The 21,524-nt window shown below is 51.0% G+C and overlaps 3 protein-coding genes across 3 annotated transcripts in view; 1 reads left to right on the top strand and 2 right to left on the bottom strand.

The window, feature by feature from the left end:
* LOC132340972 (zinc finger protein 436-like) overlaps positions 1-21,524 on the bottom strand; it is a 39,394-nt gene that overhangs the window by 3,284 nt on the left and 14,586 nt on the right. Inside the window, exons 2-3 of the mRNA XM_059872229.1 lie at positions 5,085-5,150; positions 22-87 (exon numbers count right to left, since the gene is read on the bottom strand). The gene's annotated coding sequence lies outside the window, so the exon portion shown is untranslated. The remainder of the gene's footprint in view (positions 1-21; positions 88-5,084; positions 5,151-21,524) is intronic.
* The window catches only part of LOC132340950 (zinc finger protein 883-like), a 47,078-nt gene that overhangs the window by 17,282 nt on the left and 8,272 nt on the right, over positions 1-21,524 (bottom strand). The window lies entirely within an intron of this gene.
* LOC132340955 (zinc finger protein 135-like) lies at positions 5,771-19,904 on the top strand. Its single transcript, XM_059872207.1, has 3 exons — positions 5,771-5,838; positions 16,528-16,593; positions 16,757-19,904. The coding sequence occupies exon 3, from the start codon at positions 16,771-16,773 to the stop codon at positions 18,265-18,267; it is 1,497 nt and encodes a 498-aa protein (XP_059728190.1). The 5' UTR covers positions 5,771-5,838; positions 16,528-16,593; positions 16,757-16,770; the 3' UTR covers positions 18,268-19,904.

The raw sequence follows: 21,524 nt of genomic DNA, 5'->3' as shown, positions 1-21,524 counted from the left end.
GGGCACTGACTTCCTCCTCACCTGCCTCAGTGTCCCGGGGCATCTTCCTCGTCCTCGCAGCCTCCCAGGGCTTGGGAATGGGAAATCCTGGTATTGGGATAACAAGGAATGAGTAGATTGAGTTTGAACGTCCCTCTGCCCAAGTCCAGTTCTACAAGCCACCGGCCACCTGGGCTTCACAAAAACCTCCCAAACACCAAGATCCAGCCCTGAAAAAGCCTCCCAGGAGTTCCCTGTCCCTGGTCCCTTCCCTTTGGTGTTCGGCGTTCAAACCTATCCCAGCTGCTGTGGGTCACGCTTGGGTTGGTGATCCCCCTTCTCCTCAGTGCCCGCCCTCCCCAGGCTGCCGGCACTCCCAGCAATCCCAAAAGCTCCCCCCTCTTCGCTCTCACTATTTTGGGATGCCGGGGCTGTTTGGGCTCCCAGGGTCCCTTCTCCCCTCATTCCCTGCTTTGGGCTGCAGGGGCTCCAAGGAGTCCCCCCTGCCCCTCTCCAGCTCTTGAGGGTCCCGCCAATGGCGGTGCTCCCCCCTCTCTGGGCTCCCCACTTTGGGCTCCTGGGAGACACAGGGCTCTGCTCCTCCAGCCTGCCTCTGCCAGCAGCCGCCACCCGCAACCCCAATGTCCCCCGAGGGGCCTTTTCCGCTCAGCCTTGGACTTCATTCTCCAAACATCCCCCAAATAACCCAACTGGGATTGACAGGGAATGACTGGGAACATGCTGGGGGTGACTGGAAACAACTGGGCTTATACTGGGATCAACTGGGATCATGCTGGAAGTAACTGGGATTACACTGGCATTGAGTGCGACCACACTGAGGCTGACTGGGAGTGGTTCTGACCAAATGGGATCATACTGGAAGGAACTGGGAGTGACTGGGAACATGCTGGAGGGAACTGGGCTACACTCACAGATACTGGGAGGGACTGGAACAAAAGTGAGGGTGAAAGAGAGCAACTGGAACCATGTGGAGCACAACTGCTTCATACTGGCAGGGACTGGGAGCACACTGGGTCATCTTTGGATCATACTGGGAAGGACTGGACTAATACTGGGAGTATCTGAGAGCGACTGGGAACACACCCTGCACAGCATCTCCCATACTGGGTCTGGCTGGGAGCCACTGGGAGCACACTGGGAGCAAATGGCATCATACTGGGACTGACTGGGTTGATCCAGGAAGCAACTGGAACCATGCTGGAGGCAGCTGGGACCATACTGGGAGAGACTGGAAGCAACTGGGATTATACTGGGACCACACTGGGAGGGCTGGCATGTGACTGGGATCAAACTGAAGCTTACTGGGATCATACTGGGGTTGAAAGGCAGCGGCTGGGATCACACTTTGGCCTACTGGGAGCAACTGAAACTGGGATCATGCTGCAAGCAAACTGGAGGAACTGGGAAGGACTGGATGCATGCTGGAGGCAACTGGGATATTCTGGGCATTACTGAGGGGGTCATACTGGGATAACTAACACCTTACTGGGGCCACTGGCAGTGTCTGGAAATGGTTACAGACATGCTGGGGGTACTGGAATATACTGGGAGTGTCTGTACCCATACTGGGGGGACTGGAATCACACTGGGAACAACCAAGACCATGCTGGGGAGAACTGGGACCACACTGGGGGCAGCTGGGAGTGCGTGGGACCATGCTGGGAGGGACTGGTATCATCTGGAGAGTGACTGGGACTAGAGCAAGGGCAACTGGGTTCAACTGGGACCATACTGGGAGTGTCTGTAACCATAAGGGAGTGATGGAACTACACTGAGAACAGCTGGGCCCATGCTGGGAAACAACTGGGATCACACTGGGGGTACTGGCATCAGACTGGGAGTGGCTACAGTCATATTGGGATTATACTGGGCGTGAATGGAACCTGACTGGGTGTTACTGGGAGCTACTGGGCCCATGATGGGAGGACAATGTCGACACACTGGGAAAACTGGGATTGGCTGAGAGGTACCGGAAACATGCTGAGAGGACTGAGACTACATGTGTGCCAACTGGGATCATGCTGGAGGCAACTGGGAGTTACTGGGAAAGACTGGGATCATTCCGAGGTAACTGGAACCTTAGTGGGCCCACTGGGATATACTGGGAGTGTCTGTACTCATCCTGGGGAGACTGGAATTACACTGGGAACAGCTGGGATCATGCAGGGGACAACTCAGACCATGCTTAGGGCAACTGGGCATGACTGGGGTCCTGTTGGGAGGGACTGGGACTAATCTAGGGTTAACTGGGATCATAATGGGAGGAACTGGGATATTACTAGGATCACAGTGGGACCTGCTGGGTCCATGCTAGGTCAGACTGGGATCACACTGACGGTGATTGGAATCATGCTGGGATTGACTGGGAGCGGCTATGAGCAACTGGAATCGTGCTGAAAGCAACTGGGACAAAGTGGGAGTGATTGGGAGCTTGCTGCAGGTGACTGGGATATACTGGGAGAGACAGGGAGTCACTGGGATCATACTGGAGGCATATTGGGCCATGCTGGCATTGACAGGGAGCAACTGGGATCACCTTGGGGGCTACTGGCATCAGACTGGGAGTGGCTACAATCAGACTGGGATCAGAGTGGGTAGGACTGGATCCTGACTGAGGGTTACTTGGAGCTACCAGGCCCATGCTGGGACCAACTAGGGACATAATTAGAGGAACTGGGAGCAACTGGGATAAAACTGGGGGCAAGTGAACCACACTGAGGTAACTGGGAGTGCCTGGGAATGACTGCCAGAATGTTCAGGGTACCTGGAATATACTGGAAGTGTCTGAGACCACATGGGTGGTGACTGGGACCAGACTGGGAGCAACAGGGAATGTGCTGGGGGAACTGGGAACACGCTGGGGGCAAGTGGGAGTGACTGGAGCCCTGCTGGGAGAGACTGAGATCATACTGGGAGTGACTAGGACTATGCTAGGGGAGAATTGGGAGAACTGGGAACACACTGGATCAAAGTGGCAGGAACTGTGAGCAACTGGGACCTTGCTGGGAGCAAAGGGCATCATCATAGGGAACGACTAGGAGAGACTGGGCTCATACTGGGAGTGCCACATAAACTGGAAGCCCACGGCGGGACCAACTGGGCTCATACTGGGACCAGCCACTGCAGACCCCAGGACCCCCCAAAAACACCTCCTGGGGACTCCCCTGATGTCCCCCCAAGGGCCATCTGCGGCTCAGCTTTGGAGCCCTGCCAGCTCCAAACATTCCCCCCCAAAAAACCCCAAACCCAGGCACCCCCTGGCAGATTTGGGCTGAGCTCCCCCTCCCCGGGCACCTGCAGGATGGTCCCAAAAGGTCCCACTCGCGGTCCCAAAAGTGCCTGGTTTGGTATAAAATCACCCAATAGGGCCTCAAATGCAGCCAAAATCCACCAGGTCTGGCCTAGAATCAGCCAAAGGGGCCCCATAATCTGCCCTAAATCCACACAGTTTGGCCTGAAATCAGCCAAATAGCATTAAAAGTACCCAAATGAATCTAAAATTCAACCAAAAAGGGCCTAAAATTGCCCTAAATGTTTTAAACCCCATACACAATGGCCTTAAATCACCCTTGCATCTCTCAAATGCACCTAAAATCCACCCTGAAAGAACCTGGTTTTTCCTGAATTCACTGAAAGGTACCTAAAATCCACCCAAAAATCCACACAGTTTTGCCTAAAGTCACCCAAACTTGCCCAGAACCAACACAAGGGAACCTAAAATCACCCTAAAATGGCTTGGTTTGACCTAAAAACATAAAAATCCAACAAAATGTGCCCAAAATCTCCAAAAAAAGGGGACTGAAATCACCTATGAAAGAATGAGGTTCACCCATATGGACCTAAAATCAGCCAAAGTGATCTAAAATCCACCCTCAAACTACCCAGTTTATCCTAAAATCACCCAAATGCGAACCAACCTCACCAACATGGGCCTAAAATCATCCAAAGGGATCCAAAATCCCCCCTCAAACCCACCAGATTTAGCCCAAAATCAGCCAAAGGGGCCCAAAATGTGCCCTGGAAGGCTGAGAATCCCTATCAGGGATCTGAGCCCACCCTAAACCTGCCCAGGCTGGCCCAAAATGCCCCCAAGGGCCGAGCCTGAGGCCCAGCCCGGGCAGTTTTGGCCACAGCCCCGGGCTGGGCCTGGGTGGGACTGGGAGGGACCAGGGAGGGCTGGGACATCTGGAGCTTTTGGGCTGGGGGAGTCTGCTGGGGCAATTATTGGGGTTTATGGAGAGAATTATTGGGTTGGGGGAGTTGGGAATTTTGGGGGGGTTGTGGATTTTGGGAGTTTGGTTTTTGGGGTTTTTTATTGGAACTTTTGGGGGGGGTGTTTTTCTGGGGGTTTTTGAAGGTTTTTTGAAATTTTTGGTTTTTTTTTTTTTTAATTTTAGGAGGGGTTACTGGGCTTTTTTGGGATTTTTGTTGGGATGTGGGAGGGTTGTGTGGGGATTTTCCAGTGTTGCCAGGATTTCTTTAGGTCTTGGTAGGATTTTGTGTGACTTTCTATGGTTTTGGGGATATTTTTGGAGGATTTATGGGGCTTAATTGGGATTTTGCGGGGGGCTGTTGGGATTTCAAGACACTTTGTGGGCTTTTATTTGGATTCTAGGGTGTTCTAACTGGATTTTGTGACATTTAATTAGGATGTCGTGGGTTTTATTGGGTCTTTTGGGGGTTTAAATGAGATTTTGGTGCCTCTCAGCCCTTCCCCACACCCAGGGTCAACCCACAGACCACCCAAGGCCCCACAAAATTCCACTAAAAACCCCCAAAGACCCCCCAAAATTACAATAAGATTCTCCAAAACCCCAGAGAATACCACAAAATCCCAATGGAACCCACCAAAATTTAAAAATACTCCCAAAAATTTAAATGAATACCCCCAAAAACCAACCCCACTACAAAACCCCAATAAAATCCCTCAAAATCCAAAGCCCCCCAAATCCACAAAACACCCCAAAACCCAGTAATTCCCCCATGAACAACAAAATCCCCAAAAGCCCAAAAAAGCCACCCCCAAATCCCCAAAAACCCTCCCAAAATGCCCAAAAAATCCCCAAAAACCCCCCCAGACTCACTGGGGCCATCCTGGATCAGGGGGCACCGGCCGAAGGAACAGGAGCCACTTCAGGGGGCCCTCGGAGCTTTTTGGGGAGGGGGCACAATTGGAGACCACCCAAAACGCGGGGGGGAACCCCTGCTGTGCCCCCTCCCCCTGAGACCCCCAGACCCCGGTTCAGGGTGGGCCTGGGACCCGCCGGGACCCCCAAATCTCCCCCAGGACGCCTCCAGGAACCCCAAATCCCCCAGGGTTGGCCCAGGAGCCCCTGAGAGCCCCCAGACCCTAATCGGGCCCAGACCAGGATGTCCCCTGAGACCCACCAGACCCTTCCCAAGACCCCACCTAGGACCCCTCCAGACCCCTCCCCAAACCCAACTCAGGCTCCCTCAGACCCCCCCCCTAATCCGCCCAGGACCTCTCCCCAAAACCCCCCAGACCCCACCCAAACCCCTCCCCAAAACCCCCCCAGACCCCTCAGGACCCTCCCCCCCCGATCCCCCCTCAGGTCCCTCCCGCACCTGTCCTGAGTCCGGCGGGTCCCGGCGGCGGCGGGGAACGGGGCGCAGCTTCGGGCTCGCCTCTGGTATGGCCGGAGCGGCTCGGAGAAGGCGGGCGTTGCTGAGGGGAGCCGCGCCGTGATTGAATGGTTCGGGGACAAACAGCGCGGCCATTGGTTGATGGGGGGCGGTGCGCGCTGCTATTGGCTGGGAGCCCGCGCACGCGGCCTGGGCGGGAGATTGCCAGTGCAGAGCGGCAGAGGAGGAGCTGAGGTGGGGTCGGGGGCAAACTGGGGGGGGTTTGGGGCGGGTTTGAGGAGAAACGCGGGATTTTTGGGGGCATTGACGGGAAATAGGGGGGTGTGCGATGGGTTTGGGGGGAAGGAGGGGGTGTGAGGGGGCTTTGGTGGGTCTGAACCTGCTTTCGGGAGCTTGGGGGAAGCTTGAGAGGGTCTAGAGCGTTCTCAGGTGGGTTTAGGGGGATCTGAGGGGAATTGGGAGGGCCTGAGGGGATTTTGGGAGATTGTGATGGGATCTGGGGGTTTCTGAGGTGGGTCTGGGGGGAACTTGGGGGAGTCTGAGAGGATTTCCTAGGGTTTGAGGGGGATTGAGGTGTCTGAGGGGGATTTGGGGCAGTCTGATGGATTTGGGGGGGGGTCTCAGGTGGGTCTGGGGTGAATTTTGGGGAGAGCTGGGGGGTCTGAGGGTCCTGGGGAGCGTTTGGGGGTCCGGAGTGGTCCTGGGCCAACCTTGGGGGGGCTCTTGGGGGTTTGGGGTTCCTGGAGTGGTCCTGGGGGATATTTGGGCATCCCAAGGGGTCCCTGGCCCACCCTGAACCGGGGTCTGTTGGTCTCAGGGGGAGGGGGCACAACAACCTCAGGGGGAGGTTCCCCCTCCCCAGTTTTAGGGGGGTCTCCCATGGTGCCCCCTCCCCAAAAAGCTCCGAGGGTCCCCTGAAGTGGCTCCTGTTCCACCGGCCGGTGCCCCCGATCCAGGAGTGTGGGAGTTTCTGGGGAGATTTGTGGAGATCTGGGGGTTTACAGAGGGTTTTGGGGGATTTGTGACTTGTTTTTTTAGGCTTTGGGAGATTTTATTGGCAGTTTAGGGGGAATTATTGGGTTTTGGGGGCGGGGTTACAGGATTTTGGGGTGTTTTGTGGATTTGGGGGGTTTTGGATTTTGGTGGATTTCAATAGGGTTTTGTGGGGTTTCTTGGAGTTGGATTTATTGAAATTTTTAGGAGTTGTTTTAAATTTTGGTGGGTTCCACTGGGAATCTGTAGGATTCTTGGGGGTTTTGGAGGGCATTTTGGGATTTTTTGTGATGTTAGGTGAAATGAACAGGGCAGGTGATATTCCTCCTTTTAATGCCTTTTTTAAAGTGATCAGCTCAAAGTGGGATTTTGTCAGATCTGGGGAGTTCTGCCGCCGCTCCCAGCAGTGACTCAGAAGAGGAGGATTTGTAGCTCTGTCCCCTAGGGGCCAGAGCCCGGAGTCCTGTCTTCGCAAGAGCAGTGGGGGGTATACCCAGGTTTCTCAGTTTGGGTTATCAGTCCAGGGGGTCCTGGGTCCGACTGGCATCATTTTTAGTTGGGGCGAGGAGTGACCGAGGTTTTCAAGCATCTCTGCCGGCTTCGGACCTCGGCCCTGCTGTCCAGACACCACCCTGACTTCTCAATTCCGCTTTGGCCTGTCTTTTTTGGGGTATTTTCCAGGATTTGGTGAAGGTCCCATTCCAGTGCAGTTTTGGGTTTGAGATAAATTTGCATGTCTCCTGAGATGCAAATTTCTCCCTCTCTCCACCGTCTGAGGGGAGGTTGTCATCCTCCTGGCAACAGGCTAGGGTGGTTCTGAAAAACAAGAATTCTCCACAATAGAGAGTTAAACGACGGTACTTAAGGATACTCAAGGGGTGAATCCAACATTTCACTGACAAAGAACTCTTGGCCAGCGATCAATTCCTAGCTCAACTGAAAACTCCTCTGCAGCTCCTTCTCTTAAAAAAAAGGTAACTTTTTTGTTCATAACAGTCCCCCCCTATTTTTCTTTGATCGAGCTTAAACCTAAGCTCGCATCAACTTAAATTTTTTGTATTGATTATAAATTTCCTGAGCAGTCTTGTAATCATAGTTACTTAACTTTGTTACATTCTTTGGTTTCTTCAGGTTGGCTTGAACAGCAGGTACTACTGTTTTAAAGGCACAGAGACATAAGCACAGAAAAAAAAAAGCAATCCTCCAAGTATACACACAGTGGGGAAAGTCCCCTCTCCCCATAAATCTTTTTTGAAAGTCCATAGGTTATCCCACCAACTGGAATCAAGTGTAGGAGTTTGTTCTTGGTTGTTTACATGTGCTAATTTTCTTATCTCGTTTGAGTGGTTTCTAATAATTGCATTCTTTATTTCTAATACTGCCTGGAGCTTGATGATTTTATTTAACATAGATATCGGGGTCTGAATTGGGCCCTTACAATTTTGACTTCTCTCAATTTCTATTGTACTTTGCTTCTTCTGTTTGGTTTCTCTTAAATCTTTGTATATAAGAACTCCTAAACTTGATCCAGACTCTTTATGTAATGAAGAGAAATGTTGTGTTATCATTCCAGTAGTACAACCACCAGACCAATCTCCTGACAATTTAGTGTATGCTGTAATACCAGAGATCAAAACCAGGGGTTTAGGGCTTTCCCAACATTTACACAGTTCTTTCATTTTCCTCAAGGGGTTTATCTCTTTTTCAGTACACTCATATGCTTCATAGTAAATACTCTTGTCCCTTTCTTTTTTCTTTACAGACAAAACTGCTAAATACCTTTTACAAACCATTTTTGTTACCACTTTTACCATCTCTTGTCTTTTTACCAGATTTACCAAGCTTGCTTCAGTAACATCACGTTCAAAGCTCAAACCGGCTTCTCCTACAGGGCACTCTCCCAGGAGTTGCTGCATAAAAGTGGCAGTATTATGGGCCATCCATCTTTTCTCATCCTTTTCACAAAAGACCAGTTGGGAGAGGTTAACAGATTTAGGGTTATAACTTGTATGGACTCTTGACAAGGAGCTTATTTCTCCCTCCTCGAGGGGTTGGTAGCACTCACAGCACGGCTTTCCTGGGCTCCCCAGAGCACCAGCAATTAAAGCCATCATTACTACCCTTCCCAAGAGTGCGGTATGGATCATCTTACACAGCATGCCCCCACGGGTCTTGCCTCTTGAGGATTTCACTTAGAAGAAGTTTTCTTTTTAAGCCCTTCAAGAGTCCTTTTTTTTTTTTTTTTACCCACTTCTCTGGTTACCTCTCTTGGTCTGTCCTTACTAATTTTTATTTCTCCTAGGGAGGGTGCTTTGTAGAAGATTACCTTGGAATGTTTGATTTTGAGTTGGGGGAGCTTACCCAGAATTTTTACCAGAATTACTTAAACAATTTTTTTTTTTTTTTTTGGTAACATTTTACAAACTTCATTTAAACACAAAACTGTCTTACAACACTCTTAGATATGTTGATTCTGATACCAATCTATTTCCTCATACAGTTCAGTCTTTTTGACTCTTCCTTCTGAGCGTCAATTTTAAGTCTTTTGGTCCTTTTATAACAGTATACCCTGCTGAATTGACTTGTGATGTGGTTGACTCTTGTCCTGAGTTAGGGGGTGAGTCATTAAGTCCAATGCTAGAAGGTGAATCCCGGTCCAATACCAGAGGAAGACTGTGGTGTGGATTCTGGCCCAATGCCAGAGGATGCGAGTGGTGTGGATTCTGGCCCAATGCCAGAAGGTGAACCAATGCCTGGAAGGGAGAGTAGTGTGGGATCTGGTGAAGTGGGTCCAACTCTTTCTTCTGGTCTGCACAGTTGAATTAGCAATGAGGAGTACCTGAAAGGGGCTTGCAAGTATAGGCATTAATGATTTCTTTAAAACTCAAATCTCCTGGGTTAATGTTATGTATAATTGGTTAATTTCCCTCTCTTCTATAGCTTGCATGTTTCTCTCAACTTTTTCATACCTTGTAATTTGCAAGGAATCATATTCATTTCTGTTAGCTAACTTAACTCCAAGATAATGTTTTGGGAGTTCTCTTCTGGTATGCCTTTTTCTTCTTTTTTTTTTTTCTTTTTTTTTTTTCTTTAACTTACTAGTTTTCTATTGTATTTTCAAGATCTTATCTACTCATCTTTTGCCTCTGTTTCTCAATTTCACTAACAGCTTAATAACTACCTTTTTAATCACTTACACTCATAACAAACTTTTTCACACACTACTTTTCAACACAATACACTTCCCTCTAAGGAGATGTGCACAATCCACATTACCCGTACTTTCATTCATCTACATTCACTCAATTTCTCATTCACCTTCCCACATTCCTTCACACTCTCAAGACACATAGTGCATCTCTGCAGGCCATACACACACTCTTTGGCTGAAGCCCCCACCTGCTCGGGGACTAAAACCTGGTTTGCAGGTCACACACACACCTTCAGCTAAAGCCCCCACCTGCCCAGGGACCATAGCCTGATTTGCAGGTCACACACACACCTTTGGCTAAAGCCCCCACCTGCCCGGGGACTAAAACCTGGTTTGCGGGTCATGCACTCTTTCCACTGCCCCTCACTTCCCACCCGCCCGGGAAGGTGAGGCCGACTTTGTGTGACTTCACTTTCACACACTACAAGAAAACAATAAGGTACCTTTTGATCTCACATCACTTATTACAAATTTAGGTGTTACTGCCCAATCTTGGTGCTATTGGATATCTCTTCACCCAGCTGTTTTGTCCAACCCTAGATGTCTTTGGGCATTGTACTATATCTTCTGCTACATTGTTAAGACAGGCTTTATGTGCCCTTGTATTTATCACAAATTCAAATCCTTCATTTAGGGGTCTCCTAAAGTATACCAAGGGCTCCTCTAGATGTTACATCGGGTGTCATAAACTTTAAAGCCCTTGACCCCCCTAATAATCACCCCTAAGAATCCTCCCAAAATCATCTTGTTCTCTGGCTATTGCCTCATCAGTACTGACCTTTCTGCAAAACTTTCTTATGTGACTTATCCCTCCACAATAATAGCAGCGCCTGATTTGAGGTCTCTCTATTCCGCTCACACCTGACAGTACTGTCCTATCCTTGCCTCCTCCTGGTGGTGGACCCTCGGATCGTGGGATAGAGTCGTTTGCCCCTACACTTTCTCTAGCTACCGCAACCATGATCCTGGCTTTGGCCTTTGCTCTTTCTTCGTCCCTCCTTAAATACACCTTTAATGCTTCTCTCAGTAATTCATTCATGTCCTTCTCTTGCCAATCTTCAATCTTTTCCAGTTTTCTCCGTATATCAGGCCAAGATTTGGTAACAAATTGGACCTTTAGTAACACTTGGCCTTCCGTGGTGTCTGGGTCTATTTTGGAATACAGCTAGGAGGAGGTAAAGGGACAGCAGTAGGAGGGGGAGAAGAGCCTGCATGCATATTAAGTGGAGCTTGAGAAGGGGTAGTGAATTTAGCCTGTGGAGTAGGCGCTTGTGGTGGTGCAGAAGGAACTGAGGGAGCTGAAGGGGGGTGGTAAGGGAGTGGTTACTAGGGGAGATACTGGGTCTACCGCAGAGGAAGCCAAAGGGATAGAAGGAATTACAGGAGGTGGTAATGAGATAGCAGCCGGAGGAAAGGCCGGATCTGCTCTTTGAGGTGCCCGAGGAAGAGGATTATAAGGTAAAGGGGCACCCGGCGGTAAATAATCCAGGGGGTCCCATCTTTTACTAATTCCAACATCCCCTCCTTCATTCCCCTCTTTCTTCCTCTGGATCTTACAAATTTTCACACCCTCATCCCCGATAGCATTTTTTAACCAACAATCTACATACAATAATTGCTCGGGTTCAGTGTCCTCCTGAGCTGTCAGATATTGACTCAGCTGCTGACACATCCACTTGTCCTTTGTCCCACACCAGGGCCATCCCCCCTGCACTTCTAATTCTGGCCAAACTTCTACACAGTAATGGATCATCTTAACCTTATCTAATCCCTCTGTGGCCTCTATAGAATCCCATCTCTCTAACAGTTCCCCTAAGGGAATATTGGGAGGTATATTCCTCAACCTCTTGCCGGCTTTCTTGCTGTTACATCTTCCCATTTTTCAGGTCTCAACAGAAAAACATCTCAAGAAAAAATTGCCTGAAGCTCAGGACTTTATATTTATACTACTGCCTGATCTCTTGACTGCCTAACTTAATGTCAGGTCTTATGTCTATCAGGACTTTAAACACGAAACCCCGGCCCAAGAGCCTGATTCGTGCCTGACTTCCTTTGTCAGGAAAAACCACTGCCTGATTTCTCAGGACTTAAAACCCGGCTTCCTTCGCCGAGGCCTGACTTCCTTCGTCAGGACTTAGTTTGCATGCCACTCACACAAAATTCCTCCGCACGCCCGGAGCGGGGGGGCCCTCCTTCCCCCTTCAGAGGCTCTCACTCACACTAATTCCACATGCTTCCCTCCGTTCCCGGCCGGCCCCCTCGCGGGAGTCCGAAAACGTGGTACAAGGAGGTCCCACTCGCTTCGAGAATCTGAGCTACCAGTCCTCGTCTCATTCACACTCCACTCACTCGCCCCCACTCCCGCCGCCGGTATTTTCTCACCAATCCGGCACTCCTCAGCGTCACTGGTCCTGAGCTGATCTTCTCTGGTCCTGATAGCTAGCTGTCCTGGAGGTCGCAGGGTGGGCGGCCGTCCCAGTCCTGTTGTCCTCTTCAGGTGTGGCAATCCCGGACGAGGCCCCAGCTGAAATAAACAGGGCAGGAGATTTTCCTCCTTTTTATGCCTTTATTAAAGTGATCAGCTCAAAGTGGGGTTTTGTCAGATCTGGGGAGTTCTGCCGCCGCTCCCAGCAGTGACTCAGAAGAGGAGGATTTGTAGCTCTGTCCCCTAGGGGCCAGAGCCCGGAGTCCTGTCCTCGCAAGAGCAGTGGGGGTATACCCAGGTTTCTCAGTTTGGGTTATCAGTCCAGGGGGTCCTGGGTCCGACTGGCATCATTTTTAGTTGGGGCGAGGAGTGACCGAGGTTTTCAAGCATCTCTGCCAGCTTTGCACCTTGGCCCTGCTGTCCAGACACCACCCTGACCTCTCAATTCCGCTTTGGCTCGTCTTTTTTGGGGTATTTTCCAGGATTTGGTGAAGGTCCCGTCCCAGTGCAGTTTTGGGTTTGAGATAAATTTGTATGTCTCCTGAGATGCAAATTTCTCCCTCTCCCCACCGTCTGAGGGGAGGTTGTCATCCTCCTGGCAACAGGCTAGGGTGGTTCTGAAAAACAAGAATTCTCTACAATAGAGAGTTAAACGGTGGTACTTAAGGATACTCAAGGGGTGATTCCAACATTTCACTAACAAAGAACTCTTGGCCAGCGATCAATTCCTAGCTCAACTGAAAACTCCTCTGCAGCTCCTTCTCTTTAAAAGAATGCTAACTTTTTTGTTCATAACATTAGGTCAATGTAGGTGATTTCTGTCAAGACAGGATGGATTTTAGGCTCATTTGGGTGATTTTAGGCCATTTGAGGCAAGTGTAAACACGTTTGGGAAATTTTGGGCCCCTTTGGTTGGATTTTAGACCCCTTTGGATAATTTTAATCCTTTTTGGCTGTTTTTAGGCCAAACCTGGTGGATTTTGGCTGCATTTGAGGCCCTTTTGGGTGATTTTAAAGGAAACCGGGCCCTTTTAGGACCATGGCTCTCCTTGGCCGGCCCCTTTCCCCTCACAGTTCCGCCCTTTCCTTGCCCCCTTTCCCCTCAGGGTTCGGCCTTTGGGAATGCGGGAGGAGGAGGAGGGAGGGAGAAAGAGGCTGAGTGGCAGCAGGAAACAGCTGGAGCAGGAGAGAGGGAATCCTGAAGTCATGGCAGCCCTGGGATCATCGCCCCCCGTCCCGCAGGTGCCCGGGGAGGGGGAGCTCGGCCCAAATCTGCCAGGGGGTGCCTGGGTTTGGGGTTTTTTGGGGGGATGTTTGGAACTGACAGGGCTCCAAAGCCGAGCCGCAGATTGCCCTCGGGGGGACATCGGGGGTCCCCGGGAGGTGTTTTTGGGGGGTCCTGGCGTCTGCAGTGGCTGCTCCCACTATAAGCCCAGTTGGTCCCTCCATGTGCTTCCAGTTTCCTTGGCACTCCCAGTATGAGCCCAATCTCTCCCAGCAGGGCCCCAGTCACTCCCACTCTCCCTCAGCGTGTTCCCAGTTCCCCCAGCAAAATCCCAGTTGCTCCCAGTTTGGTCCCAGTCACCACCCATATGGTTTCAGACACACCCAGAACATCCCAGTTGCCCTGAACATTCTTGTAGTCATTCCCAGGCACTCCCAGTTACCTCAGTGTGGCTCCCTTGCCCCCAGTATTACTCCAGTTGCTCCCAGTTCCTCTAATTCTGTCCCCAATTGGCTCCCAGCATGGGCCCAGGAGCTCCCAGTAACCCCCAGTCAGGGTCCAATCACACCCACTCTAATCCCAGTCTGATTGTAGCCACTCCCAGTATGATCCCAGTCACTTGCCGTCAAATTCCTGTAGCTCCCAGTCTGATCGCAGTGCCCCCAGTGTTATCCCAGTGACTCCCTGTCTCTCCCAGTATATCCCAGTCAGCCCCAGCATGCTCCCAGTCACTTCCACTTTCTCCCAGTTGCTTTCAGCACAATTCCAGTTGCTCACAGCTACTCCTTGTCAATCCCAGTATGATCCCAGTTGCTCCCAGCATAATTCCAGATGTTCCCACTTCCTCCCATTATGATTCCAGTTGCTCCAAGAATAATCCCAGTCCCTCTCAGCAGGGTTCCAGTCATGCCCAGTTGCCTCCAGAGTAGATTCAGTTTCCCCAAGCATTGTCTCAGTTGACCCCAGCATGATCCCAGCTGTTCCCAGTGTGGTTCCAATCCCCCCAGGATGCTTAGAGACACTCCCAGTATGTTTTAGTTACCTCAGAATGATCCGAGTCTTACCCAGTTACTCCCAGTTTGCTTTAGCATAATCCCAGTTTCTATCTGTTGCTCAAAGTGTGGTCCCAGTTTCCCCAGTTGTAGTCTTAGTCCTCTCAGCATGGTTCCAGTACCTTCCAGCTCATCCAAGTTGCTCTCAATATGTCCACATTTTCCTCCCAACATGGGTCCATAAACTCCCAGTAACCCCCAGTCAGGATCCATTCACACCCAGTATAATCCCAGTATGATGGTAGCCACTCCCAGTATGATCCCAGTCACTTGCAGGCTAATCCCAGTTGCTCCCAGACACTCCCAGTCTGATGCCAGTGCCCCCAGTGTGATCCCAGTTTCTCCCAGTATGGGCCCAGCTGTTCCCAGTGTGGTTCCATCACTCCCCTATGGTTACAGACACTCCCAGTATGGTCCCAGTTGAACCCAGTTGCCCCTGCTCTAGTCCCAGTCACTCCCCAGATGATCCCAGTCCCTCCCAGCATGGTCCCACTCACTCCCAGTTGCCCCCAGCGTGGTCCCAGTTGTTCCCAGTGTGATTCCAGTCCCCCCTGTATGGTTACAGACACTCCCAGTATATCCCAGTTGCCCCTAGCATGTCTGTAGTCATTTCCAGGCACTGCCAGTGGCCCCAGTAAGGTGTTAGTTATCCCAGTATGATCCCTCAGTCATGCCCAGAATATCCCAGTTGCCTCCAGCATGCATCCAGTCCTTCCCAGTTCCTCCAGTTTGCTTGCAGCATGATCCCAGTTTCTCTCAGTTGCTCCCAATAGCCCAAAGTGTGATCCCAGTTGCTGCCTTTCAACCCCAGTGTGATCCCAGTAAGCTCCAGTTTGATCCCAGTCACATGCCAGCCCTCCCGTGTGGTCCCAGTATAATCCCAGTTGCTTCCAATCTCTCCCTGTATGGTCCCAGCTGCCTCCAGCATGGTTCCAGTTTCTTCGTAGATCAACCCAGTCAGTCCCAGTATGATGCCATTTGCTCCCAGCGTGCTCCCTGTCCGGCCCAGTATGGGGGATGCTGTGCAGGGTGTGTTCCCAGTCGCTCTCAGATACTCCCAGTATTAGTCCATTCCCTCCCAGTATGATCCAAAGATGAGCCCAATGTGCTCCCAGTCCCTGCCAGTATGAAGCAGTTGTGCTCCACATGGTTCCAGTTGCTCTCTTTCACCCTCACTTTTGTTCCCAGTATCTGTGAGTGTAGCCCAGTTCCCTCCAGCATATTCCCAGTCAGTCCCAGTTCCTTCCAGTATGATCCCATTTGGTCAGAACCACTCCCAGTCAGTCTCAATGCAGTGGCACTCAGTGCCAGTATGATTCCAGTTACTTCCAGCATGATCCAGTGTATCCCAGTATAAGCCCAGTTGTTTCCAGTCACCCCCAGCATGCAGCCCATTGCCCCCAGTTGGGTTTTTTTGGGGTCAGGATGTTTAGAGAATGAAGAAGTCTAAGGCTGAGTGGAAAAGGCCCCTTGGAGGGACATTGGGGGGTGCCGGTGGTGGCTGCCGGCAGAGGCAGGCTGGAGGAGCAGAGCCCTGTGTCCCCCAGGAGCCCAAAGTGGGGAGCCCAGAGAGGGGGTAGCGCCGCCATTGGTGGGACCCTCAAGAGCCTGGAGAGGGGCAGGGGGGACTCCTTGGAGCCCCTGCAGCCCAGAGCCGAGAATGAGGGGAAAAGGGACCCGGGAGCCCAAACAGCCCTGGCATCCCTAAATGGGGAGGGCAAAGAGGGGGGAGCTTTTGGGATTGCTGGGACTGCCAGCAGCCTGGGAAGGGCGGGCACTGAGGAGAAGGGTGACCCCCAACCCAAGCATGATCGCCAGCAGCTGGGACACGGGGGGAGCCCTGAAGAGCAAAGGGAAGGGACCAGGGATGGGGAACTCCTGGGAGGCTTTTTCAGGGCTGAACCTTGGTTTATGGAAGGTTTTTCTGGAGCCCAGATTGCTGGTGACTTTTAGAGATGAACTTGGACAGAGGGACTTTCAAAGTCCACGTGCTCAACTCTTGTTTTCCCCAAACCAGGATTTCCCATTCCCAAGCCCTGGGAGGCTGTGAGGAAGAGGAAATTGCCCCAGGACAGTGAGGCAGGTGAGGAGGAAGTCAGTGCCCCTTTCCCCCTCTGTCCTGCTCCATCTCCCAGCCCAGCACGGCCCCCGGCTGCAGGACAGCCCCACTGCTGGTGCCATCCTGCTGAAGTTGACCTGGGGGGAAAGAGGCAAATCCCATCCTGTCCTTGTCCTTCCTCCCCCAGAGCAGGAGCTGAGTATGGAGAGCAGGGAGGACAAATCCCCGAGGCAGAACCTGAGGGAAGAGGCCGTTTTGAGCGACTCCTCGGCGCAGGAACCCAACGGGGAGGAAAAGCCCTGGAGATCCCGCACGAGGAGGGGCTGCAAACGCAGATCGCAGGGATCTGAGGGGGAAAGAGCCAGCCTGGGCCAGGAAAGCGGCCGGAGATCGAGCCGGAGCTCGGAGCTGGTGCTCCATAAGCAGGTTCATAATGGGGAGGAACCCCACAAGTGCTCAGAGTGTGGGAAGAGCTTCAGGTGGAACTGCCACCTGATTGTGCACCAGAGGACCCACACTGGGGAGAGGCCCTATGAGTGTGGGGAGTGTGGGAAGAGCTTCAGCCGGAGCTCTAGCCTCATCCACCACCAGAAGATCCACACTGGGGAACGGCCCTACGAGTGTGATCAGTGCAGGAAGAGGTTTCAGACCAGCTCTGGTCTCCTCGTGCACCAGCGCACACACACAGAGGAGAGGCCCTTCCGCTGCTCCGACTGCGGGCAGGGCTTCAGGCACAGCTCCCATCTTGCCATGCACCAACAAATCCACACTGGGGAGAGGCCCCACGAGTGTGGGGAATGTGGGAAGAGCTTCAGCCGGCGCTCTACCCTGATCCACCACCAGAGGATCCACACTGGGGAACGGCCCTACAAATGTGGGGAGTGTGAGAAGGACTTCAGAAGGAGCTCTGAACTCATCAAGCACCAGAAGACCCATACTGAGGAGGGGCCCTATGAGTGTGCAGAATGTGGGAAGAGCTTCAGCTGGAGCTCCCAGCTGATCAAACACCAGATGATCCACACTGGGGAATGTCCCTACCAGTGTGATCAATGCAGGAAGAGGTTTCACACCAGCTCCAGTCTCCTCCAGCACCAGCGCACGCACACAGAGGAAAGGCCCTTCCGCTGCCCTGACTGCGGGCAGGGCTTCAGGCAGAATGCCCATCTTGTCATGCACCGACAAATCCACACCGGGGAGAGGCCCCATGAGTGTGAGGAATGTGGGGAGAGCTTCAGCCGGAGCTCCACCCTGATCCGCCACCAGAGGACCCACACTGGGGAACGGCCCTACAAGTGTGGGGAGTGTGGGAAGTGCTTCAGACAGAGTGCCCATCTGATTCAGCACCAGAACATCCACAGTAGGGAACGGCCACACAGATGTGGGAAATGTGGGAAGAGCTTCAGACAGCATTCCTACCTCATCCTCCACCAAAAGACCCACACTGGGGAGAGACCCTACGAGTGTGATAAATGCAGGAAGAGGTTTAAGACCAGCTCCAGTCTCCTCAGTCATTATCTGATTCACTCAGAGGAGAGGCCCTTCTCCTGCCCCGACTGTGGGAAGGGATTTAAGCTAAACTGCACCCTCATCACCCACCGGCGCATCCACACCGGGGAGAGGCCCTACGAGTGTGAGGAGTGTGGGAAGAGCTTCTCACAGCGCTCTCACTTGAACAAACACCAACGGAGCCACCAGTAAGGGAAGCCCTGTGAGTGCCCCAAGTGCAGAAAGAGCTTCATGCGCTGCTCCAGCTCTATCCCCCGCTGGAGGAGCCATGTTGGGCAGAGCCCTGGTGCCCCACATTCCCAGTGATCCATGGTGGGAATACCCCTGTGTGCTTGTCCTTTTGGTTTGGCCTTAATTTGCTTGTGCTTCATCTTTATTTCTTAAAAACAGCCAAAACCGTGTTAAATGAAATAAATTGACCAAAAATATCTGAAGTTCCACAATTTCACAGGCAGTTTAGGGGGAATTTAGGACCTGGGGACGCATTCTGTGTGGAGTGCCCCTGTTGCTAAGAGGCGGGAACTTGATCTCACCCTTCTTGTGTTGCTAAGATCTCCTCCCTTTACCCAAACCCCAACTCCACCCCTTGGATACCCTGTAGAAACATCATGTCTCTGCCTTTTCCCTGTCTTTTGGGGGTAAGAAATGGAATTCTGGAGCTTTCTGACACCAAGCACCGTCTCATTTGTTCCTGGCGCCAGCAGCAGCAGCCTCCCTGGACACCATGAACTCTGGAGAATGGGGGCAGCCAGTGAGGACAGGTCCTGGATTGCAAGATAAGTGTGTGTTGTGTTTGCCATCTGTCAGAGGTGGGGCAGTTATCTTCTGTGCATTGGGCAATTTTCTTTATCTCTTCCACAACCAGTCTTCCCTCCAGGATATATCTTCTGTCAATGGGCCATTAATTATTAATTATCTTCTGTTAATGAGCGACTGAGTGTCACTGCCTGGCTGATAAAATGGCATCATCCCATTGGGAGGTGCTCCACCCAGGGGGAGGAGCCAAGTGATTCTAACTGGATAGAATCTGAAGTTTGGAACACCATAGCAGCCTTTTCCCTCTGGATTCCTAGAGGATCAGCCTTTTCCCACTGGATTCCCAGAGGAAGACCAGGCCCATCTACAGCTCCTCTGGTTGTTTAGAGGAGAACTCCACCTTTCTCCAGGATCCCTGCTCCAACAGAGCCACACCTGGCACTGCAGGAGGGCTGCAGCCACCATTGACTGGGACTGTTGCCAACACCCTGACCCACTGGGTGTCAGGTCCTGTTCTGACTCTGTCAGTGCTTTTTTTTTTGTTTGTACTACTGCATTTGTATTTTTAACTTTTCTTAAAAAAAGAACTGTTATTCCTATTCCCATATCTTTGCTTGAGAGCCCCTTACTTTTTAAATGATAACAATTCAGAGGGAGGGGGTTTGCATTTTCCATTCCAGGGGAGGCCCCTGCCTTCCTTAGCAGAAACCTGGCTTTTCAAAACAAGACAATAACAAAGTTAATTTAACACCACAGATATAAAATCCATTTTAATATCTGTGAAAAGCCAAAATTATAATATGTCTCCATAACATTAGTGACCTTAAAAACATGGGGGTAAAAAGCTAACGGGGAGGGGAATTCCCAGTAAGGGGAGCAAAATTCCCAGTACTTGGACTGGGCCATGGGACTGACATCTACCATCACTCAGCGAGAGGTTTATTGTTATGGATACATATTATAATATTGGCTTTTCATAGATATTAAAATGCATTTTATATGTGTGATGTTAAAGTAACTTTGTTGTAAAGATATACTTTTTATTTCTTCTGTTAATAAAGCTTCATGAAATAGCTGCTTGTGTTAAAATGCCTGCTGGGATGGGATAACAGCCAATGCACACAGGACGAGGACACCTGTAAGATCTGCAAGGTATCAGCACTCCCCATCTGAAGGCAGCGTGGACCAAGGGCCAAAAACTGGAGGTGATAAGAATGGACTAAAACCACAACCAAGGAATCTGCATGCTCTGAAAAGGCAGATCTGAGGAGGAGCCATGCTAAACAGTTCTTGGAACGTGTAAACTAGTTTAGGGAAAAGTTTGCTATGCATGAGGGTCTATGAATATGCAACAGGCTGAAGTAAGGGAAAAGGTATTTCAGGGGATCCCCAAAGGTAACAGGGTGCTCCTGGCTGAGTGCCAAGATGCACCCGGCCGTAATAAGCTTTGCTCCATGGTCCTGGTCTCCCATTGTCCTTTTTTAAACTGCCCCTGCAGCGTCCTAAAACCTGCTGTTGCTGTTTCCCTTTCTAAGAAAAAGAAAAATAAATGAATAAATAAAATAAAAAGGTGGAAAGAGCTAGCTAGCTCAAAGTGCTGGAAAGCCACAAGTCAGCCTCAGCCCAGGTCGTTCAATTAAGGGCTGTGGCCAGGGCATTCCAGAAATGTTTTCAATATTGTTTGATAATTATCAATGATTTTCTAAATAATTGTTGATGATTTTTCTTTAGCAGTTCTTTTGTGGGAGGAGACCCTAGGGACAATGGGGTGGAGATACTTTGGGAGGGCACTCCCCTGTAGGTGTCCGTCAACTATGGCTCCCTCCCAAAGATCCAGAAAGTTCTGTGGTTCCCCCTTCCCCATTGGCCTGTATGTTGGTGCCACCCTCTTCCCCTCATTTCATTTGTACATCCCCAATCACTCCAATCCTGCTCCTCCCCTGGTACCCTATCCCATTGGTTCTTTGTACCCTAGCCCCTCCTATTCGCTACAGTTTTATAAACCCTGTTCCTGCCCAGCTCCCTGCTCTTTGCCACCTGCTTCCCTTCAGCTTGGTTGCGTCCCTGCTTCTCTCCTACCCACCCTGCCTGCAATCCTTCACTGCTCCTTCAATAAACCCAGTTGGACCCTCAGCAGAGTGTGCAGAGTCCCCCTTCCTCATCTGGTTGGACCTCTTTAAGCTACCTGGGATTGTATACGCGTGAGGAGAATCGAGGAGACAGCTCTCCTAGGAGTTGGACCACCTGCCCAGGATTCCCTCAAGTAGGAGAAGCTGTGGAGGGCCTTCTCTCCTCCTCCCCTCCGCCAGCGACGACAATCCTACATTCTTTGTTTCAGGATTCTGCAAATCTCTTTCAGGACCAAAAGGGACCTTTCAGAGATGTCAAAGAGCAACATCTCCAGTCAGTGGACCTTCTCCTGAAACTCAGCTGTTTGGACTTGAAACAGTGAACTTTTTTTGCATTGTTGTTTGGGTTTCTGATAATGTTAGCCTTGTTTTAGTGATATGATAGAAGTTGATCATGTTCTACAGGTAAAGAATCTCCTTGATCATTCCACATCAGGACTTGACTGAGGTTTTGATTGGCAACAGATAAACCTCTCGAGACGTGTTTGTTCTCTCTTCTGCATGGGCCCAGCAGAAGAATTACAAACACAGTTTCTTTTTATTTTTAATTAAATAAAAAAGGGT

Source organism: Haemorhous mexicanus, chromosome 34, assembly GCF_027477595.1.
Source record: "Haemorhous mexicanus isolate bHaeMex1 chromosome 34, bHaeMex1.pri, whole genome shotgun sequence".
NCBI classification, from domain to species: Eukaryota; Metazoa; Chordata; class Aves; order Passeriformes; family Fringillidae; genus Haemorhous; species Haemorhous mexicanus.
Note: the sequence above shows the minus strand (reverse complement) of the source record. Positions and strands in the feature narration are given on the sequence as shown.